Source organism: Coregonus lavaretus (genome assembly GCF_964263955.1).
Source record: "Coregonus lavaretus genome assembly, contig: HAP1_SCAFFOLD_693, whole genome shotgun sequence".
In the NCBI taxonomy this organism is placed as follows: domain Eukaryota; kingdom Metazoa; phylum Chordata; class Actinopteri; order Salmoniformes; family Salmonidae; genus Coregonus; species Coregonus lavaretus.
The window spans coordinates 102,501-128,985 of NW_028166532.1; the positions used below are offsets into that span (position 1 = coordinate 102,501).

General features: G+C 45.3%; 2 protein-coding genes across 4 annotated transcripts in view; both read right to left on the reverse strand.

The window, feature by feature from the left end:
* Window positions 1–24,487, reverse strand: part of LOC311114593 (AP-4 complex subunit beta-1-like) — a 35,171-nt gene extending 10,684 nt beyond the window's left edge. The window contains exons 1-12 of one of the 3 annotated variants that reach the window (XM_084189834.1): window positions 23,991–24,487; window positions 21,438–21,576; window positions 20,997–21,115; window positions 19,491–19,715; window positions 19,187–19,317; window positions 15,348–15,495; window positions 13,707–13,992; window positions 7,633–7,731; window positions 6,361–6,472; window positions 5,442–5,525; window positions 3,119–3,222; window positions 2,576–2,783 (exon numbers count right to left, since the gene is read on the reverse strand). In XM_084189834.1, coding sequence (XP_084045960.1) covers window positions 2,576–2,783; window positions 3,119–3,222; window positions 5,442–5,525; window positions 6,361–6,472; window positions 7,633–7,731; window positions 13,707–13,992; window positions 15,348–15,495; window positions 19,187–19,317; window positions 19,491–19,715; window positions 20,997–21,109 — 1,510 coding nt within the window. In that variant the 5' untranslated portion in view covers window positions 21,110–21,115; window positions 21,438–21,576; window positions 23,991–24,487. Of the gene's footprint in view, window positions 1–2,575; window positions 2,784–3,118; window positions 3,223–5,441; window positions 5,526–6,360; window positions 6,473–7,632; window positions 7,732–13,706; window positions 13,993–15,347; window positions 15,496–18,810; window positions 18,835–19,186; window positions 19,318–19,490; window positions 19,716–20,996; window positions 21,116–21,437; window positions 21,577–21,713; window positions 22,021–23,990 lie in introns of those variants that run through there. The other 2 variants (XM_084189833.1, XM_084189835.1) reach the window with 2 other exon arrangements.
* A 1,167-nt stretch (window positions 24,488–25,654) lies between these two features.
* The window catches only part of LOC311114592 (selenide, water dikinase 3-like), a 30,488-nt gene continuing 29,657 nt past the window's right edge, over window positions 25,655–26,485 (reverse strand). The window contains exon 8 of the mRNA XM_084189832.1: window positions 25,655–26,476. Within this exon, the coding sequence (XP_084045958.1) occupies window positions 26,244–26,476 (233 nt within the window). The 3' untranslated portion in view covers window positions 25,655–26,243. The remainder of the gene's footprint in view (window positions 26,477–26,485) is intronic.

The window sequence follows — 26,485 nt, forward strand, 5'->3', positions numbered from 1 at the left end:
GCCCTAGTGTGGATCTGTACCTATGCAGTAGACCAGCCCTAGTGTGGATCTGTACCTTTGCAGTAGACCAGCCCTAGTGTGGATCTGTACCTATGCAGTAGACCAGCCCTAGTGTGGATCTCTACCTATGCAGTAGACCAGCCCTAGTGTGGATCTGTACCTATGCAGTAGACCAGCCCTAGTGTGGATCTGTACCTATGCAGTAGACCAGCCCTAGTGTGGATCTGTACCTATGCAGTAGACCAGCCCTAGTGTGGATCTGTACCTATGCAGTAGACCAGCCCTAGTGTGGATCTGTACCTATGCAGTAGACCAGCCCTAGTGTGGATCTGTACCTATGCAGTAGGCCAGCCCTAGTGTGGATCTGTACCTATGCAGTAGACCAGCCCTAGTGTGGATCTGTACCTATGCAGTAGGCCAGCCCTAGTGTGGATCTGTACCTATGCAGTAGACCAGCCCTAGTGTGGATCTGTACCTATGCAGTAGACCAGCCCTAGTGTGGATCTGTACCTATGCAGTAGGCCAGCCTAGTGTGGATCTGTACCTATGCAGTAGACAAGCCCTAGTGTGGATCTGTACCTATGCAGTAGGCCAGCCCTAGTGTGGATCTGTACCTATGCAGTAGATCAGCCCTAGTGTGGATCTGTACCTATGCAGTAGGCCAGCCCTAGTGTGGATCTGTACCTATGCAGTAGACCAGCCCTAGTGTGGATCTGTACCTATGCAGTAGACCAGCCCTAGTGTGGATCTGTACCTATGCAGTAGGCCAGCCCTAGTGTGGATCTGTACCTATGCAGTAGGCCAGCCCTAGTGTGGATCTGTACCTATGCAGTAGGCCAGCCCTAGTGTGGATCTGTACCTATGCAGTAGACCAGCCCTAGTGTGGATCTGTACCTATGCAGTAGACCAGCCCTAGTGTGGATCTGTACCTATGCAGTAGACCAGCCCTAGTGTGGATCTGTACCTATGCAGTAGGCCAGCCCTAGTGTGGATCTGTACCTATGCAGTAGACCAGCCCTAGTGTGGATCTGTACCTATGCAGTAGGCCAGCCCTAGTGTGGATCTGTACCTATGCAGTAGACCAGCCCTAGTGTGGATCTGTACCTATGCAGTAGACCAGCCCTAGTGTGGATCTCTACCTATGCAGTAGACCAGCCCTAGTGTGGATCTGTACCTATGCAGTAGACCAGCCCTAGTGTGGATCTCTACCTATGCAGTAGACCAGCCCTAGTGTGGATCTGTACCTATGCAGTAGACCAGCCCTAGTGTGGATCTGTACCTATGCAGTAGACCAGCCCTAGTGTGGATCTGTACCTATGCAGTAGACCAGCCCTAGTGTGGATCTGTACCTATGCAGTAGACCAGCCCTAGTGTGGATCTGTAGCTATGCAGTAGACCAGCCCTAGTGTGGATCTCGTACCTATGCAGTAGGCCAGCCCTAGTGTGGATCTGTACCTATGCAGTAGGCCAGCCCTAGTGTGGATCTGTACCTATGCAGTAGACCAGCCCTAGTGTGGATCTGTACCTATGCAGTAGACCAGCCCTAGTGTGGATCTGTACCTATGCAGTAGGCCAGCCCTAGTGTGGATCTGTACCTATGCAGTAGACCAGCCCTAGTGTGGATCTGTACCTATGCAGTAGACCAGCCCTAGTGTGGATCTGTACCTATGCAGTAGACCAGCCCTAGTGTGGATCTGTACCTATGCAGTAGACCAGCCCTAGTGTGGATCTCTACCTATGCAGTAGGCCAGCCCTAGTGTGGATCTGTACCTATGCAGTAGGCCAGCCCTAGTGTGGATCTGTACCTATGCAGTAGGCCAGCCCTAGTGTGGATCTGTACCTATGCAGTAGACCAGCCCTAGTGTGGATCTGTACCTATGCAGTAGACCAGCCCTAGTGTGGATCTGTACCTATGCAGTAGACCAGCCCTAGTGTGGATCTGTACCTATGCAGTAGACCAGCCCTAGTGTGGATCTGTACCTATGCAGTAGACCAGCCCTAGTGTGGATCTGTACCTATGCAGTAGGCCAGCCCTAGTGTGGATCTGTACCTATGCAGTAGACCAGCCCTAGTGTGGATCTGTACCTATGCAGTAGACCAGCCCTAGTGTGGATCTGTACCTATGCAGTAGACCAGCCCTAGTGTGGATCTGTACCTATGCAGTAGACCAGCCCTAGTGTGGATCTGTACCTATGCAGTAGACCAGCCCTAGTGTGGATCTGTACCTATGCAGTAGACCAGCCCTAGTGTGGATCTGTACCTATGCAGTAGGCCAGCCCTAGTGTGGATCTGTACCTATGCAGTAGGCCAGCCCTAGTGTGGATCTGTACCTATGCAGTAGACCAGCCCTAGTGTGGATCTGTACCTATGCAGTAGACCAGCCCTAGTGTGGATCTGTACCTATGCAGTAGACCAGCCCTAGTGTGGATCTGTACCTATGCAGTAGACCAGCCCTAGTGTGGATCTGTACCTATGCAGTAGACCAGCCCTAGTGTGGATCTGTACCTATGCAGTAGACCAGCCCTAGTGTGGATCTGTACCTATGCAGTAGACCAGCCCTAGTGTGGATCTGTACCTATACAGTAGGCCAACAGTCGCCCCATCATGTCCTGTGTCTCAGCAGGTCTGGATAGGAACAGTCGTAGTGTTGCAGTGAGCAGCTCTGTCTTGACCTCCGCTGACACCTCACTCCTCACGCCGTCTATACAGTCCTCCAGCAGATAGGGGGCGCCACTCACTCTGTCGCCGTAGACACCTAGCAGCCACAGCAAGGCCACACGACCCTAAAACACACAGACACAATACATTACAACTCCCCCTAAGCCTAACCCACCCTGTCCCCATACACCAAGCAGCCACAGCAAGGCCCCACGACCCTAACACACAGACAGAGACACACACAGACAGGCAGACAGGACAGGCAGGCAGACAGGACAGACAGGCAGACAGGACAGACAGACAGAAGGGCAGAGACACACACAGACAGGCAGACAGGACAGGCAGGCAGAAGGGCAGAGAGGACAGGCAGACAGACAGGACAGGCAGGACAGACAGGCAGACAGGACAGGCAGGCAGACAGGACAGACAGGACAGAGAGGACAGGCAGACAGACACCTACCTGACTGTCCTGCAGCTTGTCGTCCCATCCTTCCAGAGCTGAACACACTGCGTCTCCACACTGAGGACACACCCACACTAAGTCCCTTAGTGTCTGGAGCACCGCTGGAGAGAATTACTCAATTAATAGATACATGAATAAATGGATGAATTACATTTTATTTTTGTGTCAATTGGCCCTTTGCGACCCATCCCTTATGGGATTACTTGACACCCTTTCAAAGTAAATTAATGTACAGAACAGTTCATTTGTGGCTTGTGTGTGTGTGTGTGTGAATGTTTGTTTGTACAGTGTGTGTGTGTGTGTGTGTGTGTGTGAATGTTTGTATAGTGTGTGTGTGTGTGTGTGTGAATGTTTGTTTGTACAGTCGTGGTCAAACGTTTTGAGAATGACACAAATACTAATTTTCACAAAGTCTGCTGCCTCAGTTTTGATGATGGTAATTTGCATATACTCCAGAATGTCATGAAGAGTGATCAGATGAATTGCAATTAATTGCAAAGTCCCTCTTTGCCATGAAAATGAACTTAATCCCAAGAAAAAATGTCCACTGCATTTCAGCCCTGCCACAAAAGGACCAGCTGCCATTATGTCAGTGATTCTCTCGTAAACACATGTGAGAGTGTTGACGAGGACAAGGCTGGAGATCACTCTGTCATGCTGATTGAGTTAGAATAACAGACTGGAAGCTTTAAAAGGAGGGTGGTGCTTGAAATCATTGTTCTTCCTCTGTTAACCATGGTTACCTGCAAGGAAACACGTGCCGTCATCATTGCTTTGCACAAAAAGGGCTTCACAGGCAAGGATATTGCTGCTAGTAACATTTTTAACATTTTAGTCATTTAACAGACGCGCTTATCCAGAGCGACTTACAGTTAAGTGAGTGCATAGATTTTCATACTGGACCCCGTGGGAATCGAACCCACAACCCTGGCGTTGCAAACGCCATGCTCTACCAAATGAGCTACACGGGACTAGTAAGATTGCACCTAAATCAACCATTTATCGGATCATCAAGAACTTCAAGGAGAGAGGTTCAATTGTTGTGAAGAAGGCTTCAGGGCGCCCAAGAAAGTCCAGCAAGCGCCAGGACTGTCTCCTAAAGTTGATTCAGCTGCGGGATCGGGGCACCACCAGTGCAGAGCTTGCTCAGGAACGGCAGCAGGCAGGTGTGAGTGCATCTGCACGCACAGTGAGGCAAAGACTTTTGGAGGATGGCCTGGTGTCAAGAAGGGCAACGAGGAAGCCACTTCTCTCCAGGAAAAACATCAGGGACAGACTGATATTCTGCAAAAGGTACAGGGATTGGACTGCTGAGGACTGGGGTAAAGTCATTTTATCTGATGAATCTCCTTTCTGATTGTTTGGGGCATCCGGAAAAAAGCTTGTCTGGAGACGACAAGGTGAGCGCTACCATCAGTCCTGTGTCATGCCAACAGTAAAGCATCCTGAGACCATTCATGTGTTGGGTTGCTTCTCAGCCAAGGGAGTGGGCTCACTCACAATTTTGCCTAAGAACACAGCCATGAATAGAGAATGGTACCAACACATCCTCCGAGAGCAACTTCTCCCAACCATCCAAGAACAGTTTGGTGACGAACAATGCCTTTTCCAGCATGATGGAGCACTTTGCCATAAGGCAAAAGTGATAACTAAGTGGCTCGGGGAACAAAACATCGACATTTTGGGTCCATGGCCAGGAAACTCCCCAGACCTTCATCCCATTGAGAACTTGTGGTCGATCCTCAAGAGGCGGGTGGACAACCAAAAACCCACAAATTCTGACAAACTCCAAGCATTGATTATGCAAGAATGGGCTGCCATCAGTCAGGATGTGGCCCAGAAGTTAATTGACAGCATGCCAGGGCGGATTGCAGAGGTCTTGAAAAAGAAGGGTCAACACTGCAAATATTCACTCTTTGCATAAACTTAATGTAATTGTCAATAAAAGCCTTCGACACTTATGGAATGCTTGTAATTATACTTCAGTATACCATAGTAACATCTGACAAAAATATCTCATAACACTGAAGCAGCAAACTTTGTGAAGACCAATACTTGTGTCATTCTCAAAACTTTTGACCACGACTGTATAGTGTGTGTGTGTGTGTGTGTGTGTGTGTGTGTGTGTGTGTACCACTAAGCAGGTAGTTTAGTGGTTAAGAGCGTTGTGCCAGTAACCGAAAGGTTGCTGCTTGTAATCCCTGAGCCGACTAGGTGAAAAATCTGTCGATGTGCCCTTGAGCAAGGCACTTAACCCTAATTGCTCCTGTAAGTGGCTCTGGATAAGAGCGTCTGCTAAATGACTAACATGTAAACGTACCAGAGGTGATGTGTTCTTGCTTCAGTCCCAGCAGTCCAGTGAGGATGGCCAGGCACCTGTCACTGTAGCTCCTCCCAATACCACCTGCAGAGAGAGAGAGCCATTACCATGAGCCCCTCCTCCCCAATACCACCTGCAGAGAGAGAGAGCCATTACCATGAGCCCCTCCTCCCCAATACCACCTGCAGAGAGAGAGCCATTACCATGAGCCCCTCCTCCCCAATACCACCTGCAGAGAGAGAGCCATTACCATGAGCCCCTCCTCCCCAATACCACCTGCAGAGAGAGAGCCATTACCATGAGCCCCTCCTCCCCAATTAAGGTGCCACCAACCCCCTGTGGTGTGTGTGTGTGTACCTATAGCGTTGATAGCAGTCTGTGAGGTCTCCGTGTTGACGTCAGTACTGTGGTGTGTGTGTGTGTACCTATAGCGTTGATAGCAGTCTGTGAGGTCTCCGTGTTGACGTCAGTACTGTGGTCTGTGTGTGTGTACCTATAGCGTTGATAGCAGTCTGTGAGGTCTCCGTGTTGACGTCAGTACTGTGGTCTGTGTGTGTGTACCTATAGCGTTGATAGCAGTCTGTGAGGTCTCCGTGTTGACGTCAGTACTGTGGTCTGTGTGTGTGTGTGTACCTATAGCGTTGATAGCAGTCTGTGAGGTCTCCGTGTTGACGTCAGTACAGTGGTGTGTGTGTGTGTGTACCTATAGCGTTGATAGCAGTCTGTGAGGTCTCCGTGTTGACGTCAGTACTGTGGTCTGTGTGTGTGTGTGTACCTATAGCGTTGATAGCAGTCTGTGAGGTCTCCGTGTTGACGTCAGTACTGTGGTCTGTGTGTGTGTGTGTACCTATAGCGTTGATAGCAGTCTGTGAGGTCTCCGTGTTGACGTCAGTACTGTGGTCTGTGTGTGTGTGTGTACCTATAGCGTTGATAGCAGTCTGTGAGGTCTCCGTGTTGACGTCAGTACAGTATCCTCTCAGCTCGTCCAGAACCATCGCCACGTTCTCATCATTCACCAACTCAACCAGCACCTTCAAATCAATCAATCACCCTAGACACAGTTAACTCAACCAGCAGCTTGAAATCAATCAATCACCCTAGACACAGTTAACTCATCATTCACCAACTCAACCAGCACCTTACAATCAATCAATCACCCTAGACACAGTTAACTCATCATTCATCAATCCAACCAACATATAAATAGCTACATTTACATTATAGTAAAAGTTACATTTAGCAGATGCTCTTATCCACATCCAATCAGTACATTCAACTGTTTAGTAGGGAAAACAACCACACCAATTAAATCAGCAATACATGTAATCATTCACTTCCTTACCTTATTGATTATTGTCATTTTAATATTAGCACACACACTCTGTTTGATGTAAGGGGGTTCAGCGTAGCCCTACCTGTATCTTGTTCTGTTTGATGTAAGGGGGTTCAGCGTAGCCCTACCTGCATCTTGTTCTGTTTGATGTAAGGGGGTTCAGCGTAGCCCTACCTGCATCTTGTTCTGTTTGATGTAAGGGGGTTCAGCGTAGCCCTACCTGCATCTTGTTCTGTTTGATGTAAGGGGGTTCAGCGTAGCCCTACCTGCATCTTGTTCTGTTTGATGTAAAGGGGTTCAGCGTAGCCCTACCTGCATCTTGTTCTGTTTGATGTAAAGGGGTTCAGCGTAGCCCTACCTGCATCTTGTTCTGTTTGATGTAAGGGGGTTCAGCGTAGCCCTACCTGCATCTTGTTCTGTTTGATGTAAAGGGGTTCAGCGTAGCCCTACCTGCATCTTGTTCTGTTTGATGTAAGGGGGTTCAGCCTACCTGCATCTTGTTCTGTTTGATGTAAGGGGGTTCAGCGTAGCCCTACCTGCATCTTGTTCTGTTTGATGTAAGGGGGTTCAGCGTAGCCCTACCTGCATCTTGTTCTGTTTGATGTAAGGGGGTTCAGCGTAGCCCTACCTGCATCTTGTTCGGTTTGATGTAAGGGGGTTCAGCGTAGCCCTACCTGCATCTTGTTCTGTTTGATGTAAGGGGGTTCAGCGTAGCCCTACCTGCATCTTGTTCTGTTTGATGTAAGGGGGTTCAGCGTAGCCCTACCTGCATCTTGTTCGGTTTGATGTAAGGGGGTTCAGCGTAGCCCTACCTGCATCTTGTTCTGTTTGATGTAAGGGGGTTCAGCGTAGCCCTACCTGCATCTTGTTCTGTTTGATGTAAGGGGGTTCAGCGTAGCCGCAGAAGAAGCGTTTATAGTGTTCCCCCATGAGCCCAGGCTCAGAACGCAGCAGCAGCTAAAACACAAACATGACATAATTATTAACACTACATACACTGATTATTAACACTACATACACTGATTATTAACACTACATACACTGATAATTAACATTACATACACTGATTATTAACACGACATACACTGATTATTAACACTACATACACTGATTATTAACATTACATACACTGATTATTAACACGACATACACTGATTATTAACATTACATACACTGATTATTAACATTACATACACTGATTATTAACATTAAATACACTGATTATTAACACTACATACACTGATTATTAACATTACATACACTGATTATTAACATTAAATACACTGATTATTAACATTACATACACTGATTATTAACATTACATACACTGATTATTAACACTACATACACTGATTATTAACACTACATACACTGATTATTAACACTACATACACTGATTATTAACACGACATACACTGATTATTAACACGACATACACTGATTATTAACACTACATACACTGATTATTAACACTACATACACTGATTATTAACACGACATACACTGATTATTAACATTACATACACTGATTATTAACACGACATACACTGATTATTAACACTACATACACTGATTATTAACATTACATACACTGATTATTAACACGACATACACTGATTATTAACATTACATACACTGATTATTAACATTACATACACTGATTATTAACATTAAATACACTGATTATTAACACTACATACACTGATTATTAACATTACATACACTGATTATTAACATTAAATACACTGATTATTAACATTAAATACACTGATTATTAACATTACATACACTGATTATTAACACTACATACACTGATTATTAACACTACATACACTGATTATTAACACTACATACACTGATTATTAACACTACATACACTGATTATTAACACGACATACACTGATTATTAACACTACATACACTGATTATTAACACTACATACACTGATTATTAACACTACATACACTGATTATTAACACTACATACACTGATTATTAACACTACATACACTGATTATTAACACGACATACACTGATTATTAACACTACATACACTGATTATTAACACTACATACACTGATTATTAACACTACATACACTGATTATTAACATGACATACACTGATTATTAACATTACATACACTGATTATTAACACGACATACACTGATTATTAACATTACATACACTGATTATTAACACTACATACACCGATTATTAACACGACATACACTGATTATTAACATTACATACACTGATTATTAACACTACATACACTGATTATTAACACGACATACACTGATTATTAACATTACATACACTGATTATTAACACGACATACACTGATTATTAACATTACATACACTGATTATTAACACTACATACACTGATTATTAACACGACATACACTGATTATTAACACTACATACACTGATTATTAACACGACATACACTGATTATTAACACGACATACACTGATTATTAACATTACATACACTGATTATTAACATTAAATACACTGATTATTAACACTACATACACTTATTATTAACATTAAATACACTGATTATGAACATTAGGAACAGTATGTACACTGAGTGTACAACACATTAAGGACACCCTTCCCAATATTGTGTTCAGAACAGCCTCCATTCGTCGGTTTGGTGGAGGAGGAATAATGGTCTGGGGCTGTTTTTCATGGTTCGTGCTAGGCCCCATAGTTCCAGTGACGGGAAATCTTAACGCAACAGCATACAATGACATTCTAGATGATTCTGTGCTTCCAACTTTGTGGCAACTGTTTGGGGAAGGCCCTTTCCTGTTTCAGCACGACAATGCCCCAACACACAAAGCGAGGTCAATATGGTTTGTGGTTTGTCGAGATCGGTGTGGAAGAACTTGACTGGCTTGCACAGAGCCCTGACCTCAACCCCATCTAACACCTTTGGGATGAATTGGAACGCCGACTGCGAGCCAGGCCTAATCGCCCAACATCAGTGCCCGACCTCACTAATGCTCTCGTGGTCCTCTGTAGCTCAGCTGGTAGAGCACGGCGCTTGTAACGCCAAGGTAGTGGGTTCGATCCCCGGGACCACCCATACACAAAAAGATGTATGCACGCACGACTGTAAGTCGCTTTGGATAAAAGCATCTGCTAAATGGCATATTATTATTATTATTATATTCTTGTGGCTGAATGGAAGCAAGTCCCAGCAGCAATGTTCCAACATCTAGTGGAAAGCCTTCCCAGAAGAGTGGAGGCTGTTATAGCAGCAAAGGGGGGGATCAACTCCATATTAATGCCCATGATTTTGGAATGAGATGTCCGACCAGCAGGTGTCCACATACTTTTGGCCATGTAGTGTATCTGTTTGTGCATATGGAACATTTCTGGGATCTTTTATTTCAGCTCATGAAACATGGGACCAGCGTTTCTATTTTTGTTCAGTATAGATAGAAAGGTGTGTGCTAGAACGGAGGATTAAAGACGACAGCTGCATATTAACCTGCACATACTGCAGTACAATCTTCTCTAAAAACAAATCACATTTTATTTGCCACATGCGCCGAATACAATCTTACAGTGAAATACTGACAAGCCCTTAACCAACAATGCAGTTTTAAGGAGAAAAAAAGAGTTAAGTAAAAAAAATAGATAAGTAAAAAATAAAAATAGCAAATAATTAAAGAGCAGCAGTAAAATAAAATAACAGTAGGGAGGCTATATACAGGGGGTACCGGTACAGAGTCAATGTGAAATAACAGTAGGGAGGCTATATACAGGGGGGTACCGGTGCAGAGTCAATGGGAAATAACAGTAGGGAGGCTATATACAGGGGGTACCGGGACAGAGTCAATGTGAAATAACAGTAGGGAGGCTATATACAGGGGGTACCGGTACAGAGTCAATGGGAAATAACAGTAGGGAGGCTATATATACAGGGGGGTACCGGTACAGAGTCAATGGGAAATAACAGTAGGGAGGCTATATACAGGGGGTACCGGTACAGAGTCAATGGGAAATAACAGTAGGGAGGCTATATACAGGGGGGTACCGGTACAGAGTCAATGGGAAATAACAGTAGGGAGGCTATATACAGGGGGTACCGGTACAGAGTCAATGGGAAATAACAGTAGGGAGGCTATATACAGGGGGTACCGGTACAGAGTCAATGGGAAATAACAGTAGGGAGGCTATATACAGCGGGTACCGGTACAGAGTCAATGGGAAATAACAGTAGGGAGGCTATATACAGCGGGTACCGGTACAGAGTCAATGGGAAATAACAGTAGGGAGGCTATATACAGGGGGGTACCGGTACAGAGTCAATGTGCGGGGGCACCGGTTAGTCGAGGTAATTGAGGTGATATGTACATGTGGGTAGAGTTGTACAATGTGATGTGCAATAAAATACCCAGAGTTTGATTTCCAAACCAGATGAATTCTCAAATAGCAGCTGTTGGGAAATGAATTTTGGAGTTTCAAATACTGAATGTTCAGTCAATGTGAGTATATTTAGTGTTCAGTCAATGTGAGTATATTTAGTGTTCAGTCAATGTGAGTATATTTAGTGTTCAGTCAATGTGAGTATATTTAGTGTTCAGTCAATGTGAGTATATTTAGTCTTCAGTCAATGTGAGTATATTTAGTGTTCAGTCAATGTGAGTATATTTAGTGTTCAGTCAATGTGAGTATATTTAGTGTTCAGTCAATGTGAGTATATTTAGTGTTCAGTCAATGTGAGTATATTTAGTGTTCAGTCAATGTGAGTATATTTAGTGTTCAGTCAATGTGAGTATATTTAGTGTTCAGTCAATGTGAGTATATTTAGTGTTCAGTCAATGTGAGTATATTTAGTGTTCAGTCAATGTGAGTATATTTAGTGTTCAGTCAATGTGAGTATATTTAGTATATTGAGGTAGTTTACATGGTTAACTTCCCTACTGACCTTCTAAAGGTTGTCGGTGCCAATATCTCTGACTGAGGTTGACGGAGCCAATATCTCTGACTGAGGTTGACGGTGCCAATATCTCTGACTGAGGTTGACGGTGCCAATATCTCTGACTGAGGTTGACGGAGCCAATATCTCTGACTGAGGTTGACGGAGCCAATATCTCTGACTGAGTGTGAGACATGTTTTCCATAATGTACATTTGTAATGTATGCCAAGAGTGTGCAAAGCTGTCATCAAGGCAAAGGGTGGCTACTTTGAAGAATCTCCAATATAACATATATTTTGATTTGTTTAACACTTTTTTGGTCTTCACTATTATTCTACAATGTAGACAATAGTAAAAATAAAGAAAAACCCTTGAATGAGTAGGTGTCCAAACTTTTGACACATATATATATATATATATATACACACACATACATACAGTGCCTTGCAAAAGTATTCAGCCCCCTTGGCGTTTTCCTATTTTGTTGCATTACAACCTGTAATTTAAATGGATTTTTATTTGGATTTCATGTAATGGACATAAACAAAATAGTCCAAATTGGTGAAGTGAAAAAAAAAAAAAAAACTTGTTTCAAAAAATAAAAAAAATATCAATAACGTAAAAGTGGTGCGTGCATATGTATTCACCCCCTTTGCTATGAAGCCCCTAAATAAGATCCGGTGCAACCAATTACCTTCAGAAGTCACATAATTAGTTAAATAAAGTCAACCTGTGTGCAATCTAAGTGTCACATGATCTCAGTATATATATGTACAAACACCTGTTCTGAAAGGCCCCAGAGTCTGCAACACCACTAAGCAAGGGGCACCACCAAGCAAGCGGCACCATGAAGACCAAGGAGCTCTCCAAACAGGTCAGGGACAAAGTTGTGGAGAAGTACAGATCAGGGTTGGGTTATAAAAAAATATCAGAAACTTTGAACATACCACGGAGCACCATTAAATCCATTATTAAAAAATGGAAAGAATATGGCACCACAACAAACCTGCCAAGAGAGGGCCGCCCACCAAAACTCACGGACCAGGCAAGGAGGGCATTAATCAGAGGGAAAAACAAAGAGACCAAAGATAACCCTGAAGGAGCTGCAAAGATCCACAGCGGAGATTGGAGTATCTGTCCATACGACCACTTTAAGCCACAGAGCTGGGCTTTACGGAAGAGTGGCCAGAAAAAAGCCATTGCTTAAAGAAAAAAATAAGCAAACACATTTGGTGTTCGCCAAAAGGCTTGTGGGACACACCCCAAACATATGGAAGAAGGTACTCTGGTCATATGAGACTAAAATTGAGCTTTTTGGCCATCAAGCAAAACACTATGTCTGGCGCAAACCCAACACCTCTCATCACCCCGAGAACACCATCCCCACTGTGAAGCATGGTGGTGGCAGCATCATGCTGTGGGGATGTTTTTCATTGGCAGGGACTGGGAAACTGGTCAGAATTGAAGGAATTATGGATGGAGCTAAATACAGGGAAATTCTTGAGGGAAACCTGTTTCAGTCTTCCAGAGATTTGAGACTGGGACAGAGGTTCACCTTCCAGCAGGACAATGACCCTAAGCATACTGCTAAAGCAACACTCGAGTGGTTTAAGGGGAAACATTGAAATGTCTTGGAATGGCCTAGTCAAAGCCCAGACCTCAATCCAATTGGGAATCTGTGGTATGACTTAAAGATTGCTGTACACCAGCGGAACACATCCAACTTGAAGGAGCTGGAGCAGTTTTGCCTTGAAGAATGGGCACAAATCCCAGTGGCTCTAGATGTGCCAAGCTTATAGAGACATACTCCAAGAGACTTGCAGCTGTAATTGCTACAAAAGGTGGGGTAAATAGTTATGCACGCTCAAGTTGTCTGTATATATGTAAAAACCAGCTCCTCTCTCGACAGGGAAAACTAAGGCAGATAACTTGCTACGGCCCACCACCTAATAGAATATGACATAGAACACACCTGGATGTGACATAGAACACACCTGGATGTGACATAGCGCTGCGTAGCGTAGTTCCCGGGAGGCGCTGCCTGCGGCAGCCAGGAGGGGGCCCCGTGCTCTCTCAAGTGCCGACATACACACAGCGGGCAGCGTGGAACACAGGGACAGGAAGAGGCGGAGTGTGGCAGCCATGACGGGGGCGTGGTGAGAGAGAAGGGCGTGGTCTAACAGAGATAATATGTCGAACAGCTCATCTTCGCTGCGAGGCCGATACCGCTGGAGCACCGCTAGCACCTCAGACTGGCCCCACACATCACATTGCTTCAGTCTGTAACACAGAGACAGAGAGAGACACACAGAGACAGAGAGAGACACACAGAGACAGAGAGAGACACACAGAGACAGAGAGACAGAGAGAGACACACAGAGACAGAGAGAGACACACAGAGACAGAGTGACAGAGAGAGACACACAGAGACAGAGAGAGACACACAGAGACAGAGAGAGACACACAGAGACAGAGAGACAGAGAGAGACACACAGAGACAGAGAGAGACACACAGAGACAGAGAGACACACAGAGACAGAGAGAGACACACAGAGACAGAGAGAGACACACAGAGACAGAGAGAGACACACAGAGACAGAGTGAGACACACAGAGACAGAGAGAGAGAGAGAGAGAGCGAGACAGAGCGAGACACACAGAGAGAGACACACAGAGACAGACAGAGAGAGACACACAGAGACAGACAGAGAGAGACACACAGAGAGAGACACACAGAGAGAGACACACAGAGACAGAGCGAGACAGAGAGAGAGAGACAGACAGAGAGAGAGACAGACAGAGAGAGACACAGACAGAGAGACACACACAGAGAGAGACACACAGAGACAGAGACAGACAGAGCGAGACACACAGAGAGAGACACACAGAGACAGAGACAGACACACAGAGAGAGACACACAGAGACAGAGACAGACAGAGCGAGACAGAGAGAGACTGTTACCATTTTGTTTTTTTTGTTTTTAACATTATTTTGTATTATTATTATTTAATACCATTTTATATTATTATTTGTTATTCTTTATTATTTTATTACAATGTATATTGGTATACATTGTTGCTTTGGCAATATTGACACAATGTTTTTCATGCCAATAAAGCAGCTTGAATTTGAGACAGAGAGAGAGAGAGAGAGAGAGAGAGAGAGACACACAGAGAGAGAGAGAGAAACACAGAGAGAGACACAAAGAGAGAGAGACACAGAGAGAGAGACACAAAGAGAGAGAGACACAGAGAGAGAGACACAGAGAGAGAGAGACACAGAGAGAGAGAGAGAGAGAGAGAGAGAGAGAGAGAGAGAGAGAGAGACACAGAGAGAGAGACACAAAGAGAGAGAGACACAGAGAGAGAGAGAGAGAGAGAGAGAGAGAGAGAGAGAGAGAGAGAGAGAGAGAGAGAGACACAGAGAGAGAGACACAGAGAAACACAGAGAGAGACACACAGAGAGAGACACAAAGAGAGAGAGACACAGAGGGAGAGCGAGAAAGAGACAGAGAGACAGAGAGAGAGAGACAGAGAGAGAGACACACAGAGAGAGAGAGACACAGAGAAAGAGACACACACAGACTGATTCTGAGTCTTTTTAAAAGAGCGAGACTACACAGAGACACACACAACCTGTTGAGGAGGTGGTGAGCAATGGGTTTGTTGATAGCCACGCCCCCTTCTTCCTGTAGAATCTCCTCTAGCGCCCGGAGACAGTTCACCATGACGACCGGGTCCGGGTCCCTTAGCATCCCGTACAACTCATTAACTACAGCCACATCTGGAACACAGGAGGGGCACTTACAGCCACATCTGGAACACAGGAGGGGCACTTACAGCATGTCTTGGATGTGTGTGTGTGAGGTGTGTGTGTACCTATGTATGTCTGTGTGTGTGTGTATGTAGTGAGTGTATCAAATCAAATGTTATTGGTCACATACACATATTTAGCAGATGTTATTGCGGTATAGCGAAATGCTTGTGTTCCTAGCTCCAACAGTGCAGTAGTATCTAACAATTCAAACAAATCTAAAGTAAAAGAATGGAATTAAGAAATATATAAATATTAGGACGAGCAATGTCGGAGTGGCATTGACTGTATATACATATGAAATGAGTAAAGCAGTATGAAAAACGTTATTAAAGTGACCAGTGATTCCATGTCTATGTCCATAGGGCAGCAGCCTCTAAGGTGCAGGGTTGAGTAACCGGGTGGTAGCCGGCTAGTGATGGCTATTTAACAGTCTGATGGCCTTGAGATAGAAGCTCTTTTTCAGTCTCTCGGTCCCAGCTTTGATGCACCTGTACTGACCTCGCCTTCTGGATGATAGCGGGGTGAACAGGCCGTGGTTCAGGTGGTTGATGTCCTTGATGATCTTTTTGGCCTTCCTGTGACATCGGGTGCTGTAGGTGTCCTGGAGGGCAGGCAGTGTGCCCCCGGTGATGCGTTGGACAGACCGCACCACCCTCTGGAGAGCCCTGCGGTTGCTGGTGGTGCAGTTGCCGTACCAGGCGGTGATACAGCCCGACAGGATGCTCTCAATTGTGCATCTGTAAAAGTTTGTGAGGGTTTTAGGTGCAAAGCCAAATGTCTTCAGCCTCCTGAGGTTGAAGAGGCTCTGTTGCACCTTCTTCACCACACTGTCTGTGTGGGTGGACCATTTCAGATTGTCAGGGATGTGTACGCCGAGGAACTTGAAGCTTTCCACCTTCTCCACTGCGGTCCCGTCGATGTAGATGGGGGCATGCTCTCTCTGCTGTTTCCTGAAGTCCACGATCAGCTCCTTTGTTTTGTTGACATTGAGTGAGAGGTTATTTTCCTGGCACCACTCCGCCAGGGCCCTCACCTCCTCCCTGTAGGCTGTCTCGTTATTTTTGGTAATCAGGCCTACTACTGTATAATAACTACACTGTTTGTATTCTGCCATATTCCCAGTCACCTTGCCGTGGTTAAATGCGGTGGTTCGTGCTTTCAGTTTCGTGAGAATGCTGCCATCTATCCACGGTTTCTGGTTTGGGTAGGTTTTAATAGTCACCGTGGGAACAACATCTCCTATACACTTCCTGATGAACTCAGTCACCGTGTCCGTGTAAACATCAATGTTATTCTCAGAGGCTCCCAGGAACATATCCCAGTCCGCGTGATCAAAACAATCTTGAAGTTTCTGCCTATAGGAAGGGAGGAGCAAAATGGAGTCGTGATCTGATTTGCTGAAGGGAGGGCGGGGGAGGGACTTGTAGGCATCCCGGAAGTTGGAGTAGCAGTGATCAAGTGTTTTTCCAGCGCGAGGACTACAGTCAATGTGTTGATAGAACTTCGGAAGTGTTTTCCTCAGATTTGTTTTGTTAAAATCCCCAGCTACAATACATGTGGTTTCCAGTTTGCATAAAGGCCAGTGAAGTTCTTTGAGGGCCGTCGTGGTATCGGCTTGAGGGGGAATATACACGGCTGTGACTATAACCGAAGAGAATTCTCTTGGGAGATAATACGGTCTGCATTTGATTGTGAGGTATTCTAGTTCGGGTGAACAGAAGGACTTCTGTTCCTGTACGTTACCACAATCACACCATGAGTAGTTAGTCATGAAACATACACCCTCACCTTTCTTCTTCCCGGAGAGTTCTTTATTGCGGTCTGCGCGATGTACTGAGAACCCAGCTGGCTGTATGGACGGGGACAGTATATCCGGAGAGAGCCATGATTCCGTGAAACAGAGTATGTTACAATCCCTGATGTCTCTCTGGAAGGAGATCCTCGCCCTGAGATCGTCTACTTTATTGTCCAGAGACTGAACATTAGCGAGTAATATACTCGGAAGCGGTGGATGGTGTGCACTCCTCCTGAGTCGGACTAGAAGTCCACTCCGAATACCTCTTCTCCGCCGGCGTCTTGGAGCAGTCTTTGGGATAAGTTAAATTGCCCTGGGGCGTACGAACAAAGGATCCAATTCGGGAAAGTCGTATTCCTGGTCGTAATGCTGGTGAGTTACCGTCGCTCTGATATCCAAATGTTATTTCTGGCTATATTTAATAACACAAAAAACGTTCTGGGCTAATAATGTAAGAACTAACACACAAAAAAACAAAATACTGCAAAGTTGCTTTGGAGCTAGAAGCAGAGCTGCCACGTCTGACGGCGCCATCTTAAGAACGTGTGTGTAAGAATATGTGTGTAATGTGTCTGTAACGTGTGTGTGTAATGTGTGTATAATGTGTGTGTGTGTGTAATGTGTGTATAATGTGTGTGTGTGTGTAATGTGTGTATAATGTGTGTGTGTGTGTAATGTGTGTATAATGTGTGTGTGTTTGTAATGTGTGTATAATGTGTGTGTGTGTGTAATGTGTGTATAATGTGTGTGTGTGTGTAATGTGTGTATAATGTGTGTGTGTTTGTAATGTGTGTATAATGTGTGTGTGTGTGTAATGTGTGTATAATGTGTGTGTGTGTGTAATGTGTGTATAATGTGTGTGTGTTTGTAATGTGTGTATAATGTGTGTGTGTGTGTAATGTGTGTATAATGTGTGTGTGTGTGTAATGTGTGTATAATGTGTGTGTGTGTGTAATGTGTGTATAATGTGTGTGTGTGTGTAATGTGTGTATAATGTGTGTGTGTTTGTAATGTGTGTATAATGTGTGTGTGTGTGTAATGTGTGTATAATGTGTGTGTGTGTGTAATGTGTGTGTGTGTGTGTGTGTAATGTGTGTATAATGTGTGTGTGTGTGTAATGTGTGTAATGTGTGTATAATGTGTGTATAATGTGTGTGTGTGTGTAATGTGTGTGTGTGTGTGTGTAATGTGTGTATAATGTGTGTGTGTGTGTAATGTGTGTAATGTGTGTATAATGTGTGTGTGTGTGTGTGTGTAATGTGTGTATAATGTGTGTGTGTTTGTAATGTGTGTATAATGTGTGTGTGTGTGTAATGTGTGTATAATGTGTGTGTGTGTGTAATGTGTGTGTGTGTGTGTGTGTAATGTGTGTATAATGTGTGTGTGTGTGTAATGTGTGTAATGTGTGTATAATGTGTGTGTGTGTGTGTGTGTAATGTGTGTATAATGTGTGTGTGTTTGTAATGTGTGTGTGTGTGTTTACCTACCCATCTCAGTGTTAGGTTGTAATGTGTGTATAATGTGTGTGTGTTTGTAATGTGTGTATAATGTGTGTAATGTGTGTATAATGTGTGTGTGTGTGTGTTTGTAATGTGTGTGTGTGTGTGTAATGTGTGTATAATGTGTGTGTGTTTGTAATGTGTGTATAATGTGTGTGTGTGTGTAATGTGTGTATAATGTGTGTGTGTGTGTAATGTGTGTATAATGTGTGTGTGTGTGTAATGTGTGTATAATGTGTGTGTGTGTGTAACATGTTTGTAATGTGTGTGTGTGTAATGTGTGTGTGTTTGTAATGTGTGTGTGTGTGTGTAATGTGTGTATAATGTGTGTGTGTTTGTAATGTGTGTGTGTGTGTTTACCTACCCATCTCAGTGTTAGGTTGTAATGTGTGTATCTTGGCCCAGCCCAGTACAGCCACTCTGCGAACACACGCTGCCTTGTCCTTCAGTCCCACTGTAAGAGGCTGCTGCACATACTGCAATAGACCTGGGAGTCTGCAACAAACACACACACACATTACACACACACACATTATACACACACACACATTACACACACACACACATTACACACACACACACACACACACACATTACACACACACACATTACACACACACATTATACACACACATTATACACACACACACACACACACACACACACACCTGAGGTTGCACATGTTGCGTAGCGCCAGGCTGCGGACCATGGGGTTGTGATCAGAGCAGTCTTTCCTCAGGGTGTTTATCACCAGCAGAGACAGCTCAGGGTTCAGACTGGCATAGGAAGACAGAAACACATAGACCAGTTTCTTCTGGACAATATCCACCGTTGCACAGGCCTTCACCATCTCACTGTACAACCCAGATACATCCAGTCCTTGAGACATCACTCTGGAAAATGTGACAGGGAGAGGGGGGGAGAGAGAGAGAGAGGGAGCGAGCGAGATTTTTATTTATTAAGGATCCCCATTAGTTCCTGCCAAGGCAGCAGCTACTCTTCCTGGGGTCCAGCAACATTAAGGCAGTTATATACAATGTAAATGATTATGTCTCTTCACAGTCCCCGCTGTTCCATAAGGTGTATTTGTATCTGTTTTTTTAATCTAATTTTACTGCTGGCATGAGTTACTTGATGTGGAATAGAGTTCCATGTAGTCATGGCTCTATGTAGTACTGTGCACCTCCCATAGTCTGTTCTGGACTTGGGGACAGTGAAGAGACCTCTGGTGGCATGTCTTGTTTGGTATGCATGGGTGTCTGAGCTGTGTGCCAGTATTTCAAACAGACAGCTCGGTGCATTCAACATGTCAATACCTCTCACAAATACAAGTAGTGATGAAGTCAATCTCTCCTCCACTTTGAGCCAGGAGAGATTGACATGCATATTATTAATGTTAGCTCTCCTTGTACATTTAAGGGCCAGCCGTGCTGCCCTGTTCTGAGCCAATAAATAGGGGGGGGGGGTGTATTGGGAGGGGAGAGAGATAGGGGGGAGAGATATAGAGGGGGAGAGCTAGGGAGGGGAGAGAGATGGGGGAGAGATAAAGGGAGGGGAGAGCTGGGGAGAGAGATAGCGAGGGCAGACCTGGCTCTCAAGAGAAGACAGGCTATGTACACACTGCCCACAAAATGAGGTGGAAACTGAGCTGCACTTCCTAACCTCCTGCCAAATGTATGACCATATTAGACACATATTTCCCTCAGATTACAGCGATCCACAAAGAATTAGAAAACAAATCCAATTTTGATAAACTCCCATATCTATTGGGTGAAATACCACAGTGTGCCATCACAGCTGCAAGATTTGTGACCTGTTGCCACAAGAAAAGGGCAACCAGTGAAGAACAAACACCATTGTAAATACAACCCATATTTATGTTGATTTATTTTCCCATTTGTACTTTAACTATTTGCACGTTGTTACAACACTGTATATAGACATAATATGACATTTGAAATGTCTTTATTCTTTTGAAACTTCTGAGTGTAATGTTTACTGATCATTTTATATTATTTATTTCACTTTTGTTTATTATCTACTTCACTTGCTTTGGCAATGTTAACACACGTTTCCCATGAAAATAAAGCCCTTAAATGTAATTGAAATTGAATTGAGAGAGGGACAGACAAGTTAGTGCATGTGTGTGTTTGTGGTCAGTTGTAATTGTGTACCGGATGACCCTGTGTATGGTGTTTCTGTAGCGTAGGTGGTCCGTCTGGACGTTCGGGTTGGACAGAGCTCTCCTCAGCTCCCTCACGGTCTGCTCACCGCCCAGGTAAGGCATAGTAGCCTGGACAACACAATACGGTACCGGTATTAGCTACAGAACAGATGAGTTCAGCAGACTGTCTGAGACGCTACTGATGTTACAAATATACAACTGCCACACACAGACAGACAGAACTAACTAACTAACCCCCCCCCATGTCTTTGTCCTGGTTTCGGAGCCAAAGAGCCACAGCTTTAACGGTTTAACGTTACAGCAAGCCGACGTGGTTAGCTACAGTAACGTTAGCTAGCTAGCGTTAGCTACCCAACATTGCCATCCTTTTCAGATATTAACGCTGCTTACGTTACATTGTGTTCGGATATTGTGACCTAACATCACTTACCGTTTAGTGGTCACTTGTGGATTCTTTCATGACATTTTTTTCTCGTTCAAATCGCTAGTTTGTTGACATCCGTGTAACACTTCCACTAGTATTCCGCCAGCAGCACAAATGACGTCACGTCGTATGGGAATGAGGAAACCTTCAAAATACAAGCCCGCATTTCAAAACATGAGGAAACCTTCAAAATACAAGCCCGCATTTCAAAACATTTACCACTTTTATTGTGACAACAAGAAAAGGCAAAAAGTAAATTTATGAAAACAAACACCTCCTCACCTTGAGAACACACACTACATATCAATAGTGTAGCAGCTTCCTCTCACAGGCACGTTGGTGAGGACACTATTCTGGTTAGCACTTGTCACTAGTATGTGCAGTGGCCCTCCAGATCTACAGTACTGATCCAGTATAAATGCTTTTATGGATGTTTTGATTTTGTGATTCAGTTTTTACTGTTTTTGTTTGCACAAGCTGTATTGAAACAAATTCCAATCAACTCTGTTGATAGGGCAATCACAAGAGTTACACATGTCAGTTGGTGTGAATAAAATGTATTATTTCATGTCTGTTTCAAATCAAATCAAATCATACCAGGCGGTGATGCAGCCAGTCAAATCAAATCATACCAGGCGGTGATGCAGCCAGTCAAATCAAATTATATCAGGCGGTGATGCAGCCAGTCAAATCAAATCATACCAGGCGGTGATGCAGCCAGTCAAATCAAATCATACCAGGCGGTGATGCAGCCAGTCAAATCAAATCATACCAGGCGGTTCCCATGTTTAGTATCTATTAATCACTTTATCCTTTAGTGAAAATTGCAGTAAATGCTACTTTATTTAGGCTCTGATGGGATCAACCCATACATTTGTAAGAATACAGTTATAACTGAAATGATGCTCCTCTGACTCAACAAGTAATGATGATTTTGTTTGTATAACTTTGCTACCCAGATGTCCTATTAATATTCCATACCATCTTGCAAGGCAGACAGACTGCATTGACTTTCCATACCAAACTGTCTCAACTAGGTAGAGGAAACGTCTCAAACCAGTTGAGTGCAAATGAAAAAGAAACATTTATCTACTGATTCACTGGCACTTCAATGCCCTTAAGAGGCAGGGTCAGCTCAGTCAGTGGGGACAGAGGCAGGGTCAGGGTCAGTCAGTGGGGACAGGGACAGAGGCAGGGTCAGTCAGTGGGGACAGAGGCAGGGTCAGTCAGTGGGGACAGAGGCAGGGTCAGTCAGTGGGGACAGGGACAGAGGCAGGGTCAGCTCAGTCAGTGGGGACAGAGGCAGGGTCAGTCAGTGGGGACAGAGGCAGGGTCAGTCAGTGGGGACAGGGACAGTCAGTGGGGACAGAGGCAGGGTCAGCTCAGTCAGTGGGGACAGAGGCAGGGTCAGTCAGTGGGGACAGAGGCAGGGTCAGTCAGTGGGGACAGAGGCAGGGTCAGTCAGTGGGGACAGAGGCAGGGTCAGTCAGTGGGGACAGAGGCAGGGTCAGCTCAGTCAGTGGGGACAGAGGCAGGGTCAGTCAGTCAGTGGGGACAGAGGCAGGGTCAGTCAGTCAGTGGGGACAGGGACAGGGTCAGTCAGTGGGGACAGAGGCAGGGTCAGTCAGTGGGGACAGAGGCAGGGTCAGCTCAGTCAGTGGGGACAGGGACAGAGGCAGGGTCAGTCAGTCAGTGGGGACAGGGACAGGGTCAGTCAGTGGGGACAGAGGCAGGGTCAGTCAGTGGGGACAGAGGCAGGGTCAGTCAGTGGGGACAGAGGCAGGGTCAGCTCAGTCAGTGGGGACAGAGGCAGGGTCAGTCAGTGGGGACAGAGGCAGGGTCAGTCAGTGGGGACAGAGGCAGGGTCAGCTCAGTCAGTGGGGACAGAGGCAGGGTCAGCTCAGTCAGTGGGGACAGAGGCAGGGTCAGCTCAGTCAGTGGGGACAGAGGCAGGGTCAGTCAGTCAGTGGGGACAGAGGCAGGGTCAGCTCAGTCAGTGGGGACAGGGACAGAGGCAGGGTCAGTCAGTGGGGACAGAGGCAGGGTCAGTCAGTCAGTGGGGACAGAGGCAGGGTCAGTCAGTCAGTGGGGACAGAGGCAGGGTCAGTCAGTCAGTGGGGACAGGGACAGGGTCAGTCAGTGGGGACAGAGGCAGGGTCAGTCAGTGGGGACAGAGGCAGGGTCAGTCAGTGGGGACAGAGACAGGGTCAGCTCAGTGGGGACAGGGACAGGATGGTGAGCACATCCAGCATCATTACTCTTGCGCTGTACATGCTTCAGTTTCAGTGATTATGACAACATGTACTGTAGCTTCCACCAAAGTCTGATGAACAGTTGTCTTTTTTTATTTGATTAGTCTTCAACAACAACAAAAATGAAACAAAACCAAAAACACCTGTGTTTTGCTGTTTTAAGGACTACAGTTCCCAGAGTACACCTGATGTTACCAAGTTATCTGCGTCAAATCATGGTTGTTCTGACTGTGTTAAACAGATATCATCCAACTGTCCCCTGAGGTGGTCAAATAGAGCACAGTCCTCTTAGCCCTGAATAACTTACTTGCATACCACGTTCTTCATGTTTCCAGTGGTTGTTGGTTGTGTGGTGGTGCTTTGTGCTGCAGATTTCGCCTCGCCACTATTCCAAATCCACGACCCGCTCTAGCTCGCTCGGTCTGCTGGTGGACATGTACTAATGGGCTCCTGAGACCGGAACTAGCAAGATGTCAGCCCCCACGAATCGGCATATGTGACGGTGAGTAGATTATGTTGAAAACAATGGTCGGACATCTTAGAGGCAGTCTCTAGTTCTTATGCCGCGTTCAAAACAACTGGAAACTCAAAAAAATATAAATAAATCATCCAACTCGGAATTCCAACTCTGGCCTCTCTAGAGCTCCGACCTGAAGATCACTAACGTCATGATTTGACCTCGTATTTTTCAGAGTTCCCAGTTGTCTTCAAGCAGCGTTAGTAGACGGTTGACTGACGTCACGAAAAAGGTGTGCAACGTTCTGATTTCTGGACTGTCACACTGACTACGTTTATATGCACACTAATAATTAGATATTAAACTGATCATGGCAGAAGGCCGCGTGTGGCATTAGTCATGTAAACACTTTACTCTGCTTATCTTAATCGGTGTATAAAACGCCTGGGTTTCTGAGCAACCGTTCTAATTATTAGGACATGTAAACAGCTTAATCTGCATGTGCCAGCACCAAAGGCTCCCTCTGCGCGAATGAAGTAAGTTAGGAAAAACTTGTCTACCAAGTGGAGCAGTGGTCTAAGGCACTGCATCTCAGTGCTTGAGGCGTCACTACAGACCCCCTGGTTCTATTCCAGGCTGTATCACAACCGGCCGTGACTTGGAGTCCCATAGGGCGGTGCACAATTGGCCCAGCGTCGTCCGGGTTTGGCCGGGGTAGGCCGTCATTGTAAATAAGAATTTGTTCTTAACTGACTTGCCTAGTTAAATAAAGTTTAAATAAAATTAAAATAACACGGTCACTGTGCTAGAACGTTTATTTTGATTGGAGATTTTCTGCATTTATTAAATCAGTAGCCTGATTAAAGATGTATCCATATAAACAGGATTATTTGGGCAATCGTTCTTCTTGCAAAGCATGTAAAAGTTTTAAACGAACTTTTACATAAACCTGACTAGCCACAATCGCATTATTGTGTGCATGTAACCGTGCACACTGACAAGAAGCTGCCATGTGGGGAATCGTAGGTGGCTCATTTCACCTTAATGATACCATGTCTTGTTATGACTGATGTCATGTCTATGCTAATATGGCTAAAGTTCGCTAGCTAGCTAACCAACAACAGTCACAAAGTATTTTTTAAGTCAACTTCCATTGTCCTCCAACTGCTATTCTCATCTTGTTTGCGTCTCCGTTCAGAGTGGTTGGAAAGCAAGGCAGACTGAAGCAGGCAGCGACAGACGGATCTTTTCCCTGGTCTCTCGGGGTTAGAACATGGTGATAGCTTTTAATATCATACGCCATAATAGCAGACACTGTTATCCAAAGCGGTTTACAGTCATGCGTGAATACATTTTATGGATGGTCGCAAGCGCCATGCTCTCCCAACTGATATACAGAGGACCAATATTCTAATGTATTCCACCATTAATCATTCTGTACCCCACTGTCCTAAAAAATACATTCTTCATTTTAAACCACACACACACACAGGAAGTACCAAAGAGACAATACAGTGAGTTGATGATTGGTTTATTGATTGTGAATTCTCCAGAAACATGTAGCCAATGGCTGGAACCGAGCACATGAGCCCCACCCCCTTCCTGAGACAGACATCCACTCCGCCTGGCCCCATTGGCTGAGGTTTGGAAGGCGGAGCTTCATAAACAGGTAGGGGGGGGGAGCTTTGAGCTGACCAGCCAGTCAGCTGGCAGAGGACATACCGGACGACCCCATTGGTCCAGAGAGAGCTGCTCAACCCTGCCTCTGAACCAATGGGTGGTGCCAGACATCCTGATAGACAAGCCAATATAGAAACACATTAAACACAATGACATTTTCCAACCCCTCCCACAATGACAAAAGCTTCACCAGGACAATGCTCTGACCCCCACTCTAAATCACACATACAAAACTTGATCGATTTCCCATTCACTGATTTTGGAGGGAAAACTGTCGGAATGTTAATTTCATTTGGAAGAGGAACGGTTTGGAGCATTGTCCAATCCCTCTCCCAGCATGTTAGGTGTTTTGGGCTGTAGCTCCTGTGGCTAAACAGGGGAACGAGATGGACCGCCTCACACACCACACGTCAGAGGGAGAGTCTATGACATCGTATCGCCGGGAGCGGGACTAGTGGAGCTGCTGTTCTCCTGATTGGCTGCAGCGGTCCCTCTGGGCGGGACTTCGATGATGCGTGGTTTGTCGATGATGCGAGCGCCGCGTTCTCCTTTCTCCACGATGCCGATGATCCAGGCTCCTCCCCCCGACCCCTGACCCTTCACCTCCGCACAGAACCGGGCCGCCTGCTCTCTGGGCAGGCTTACTAGCAGGCCTCCTACACACA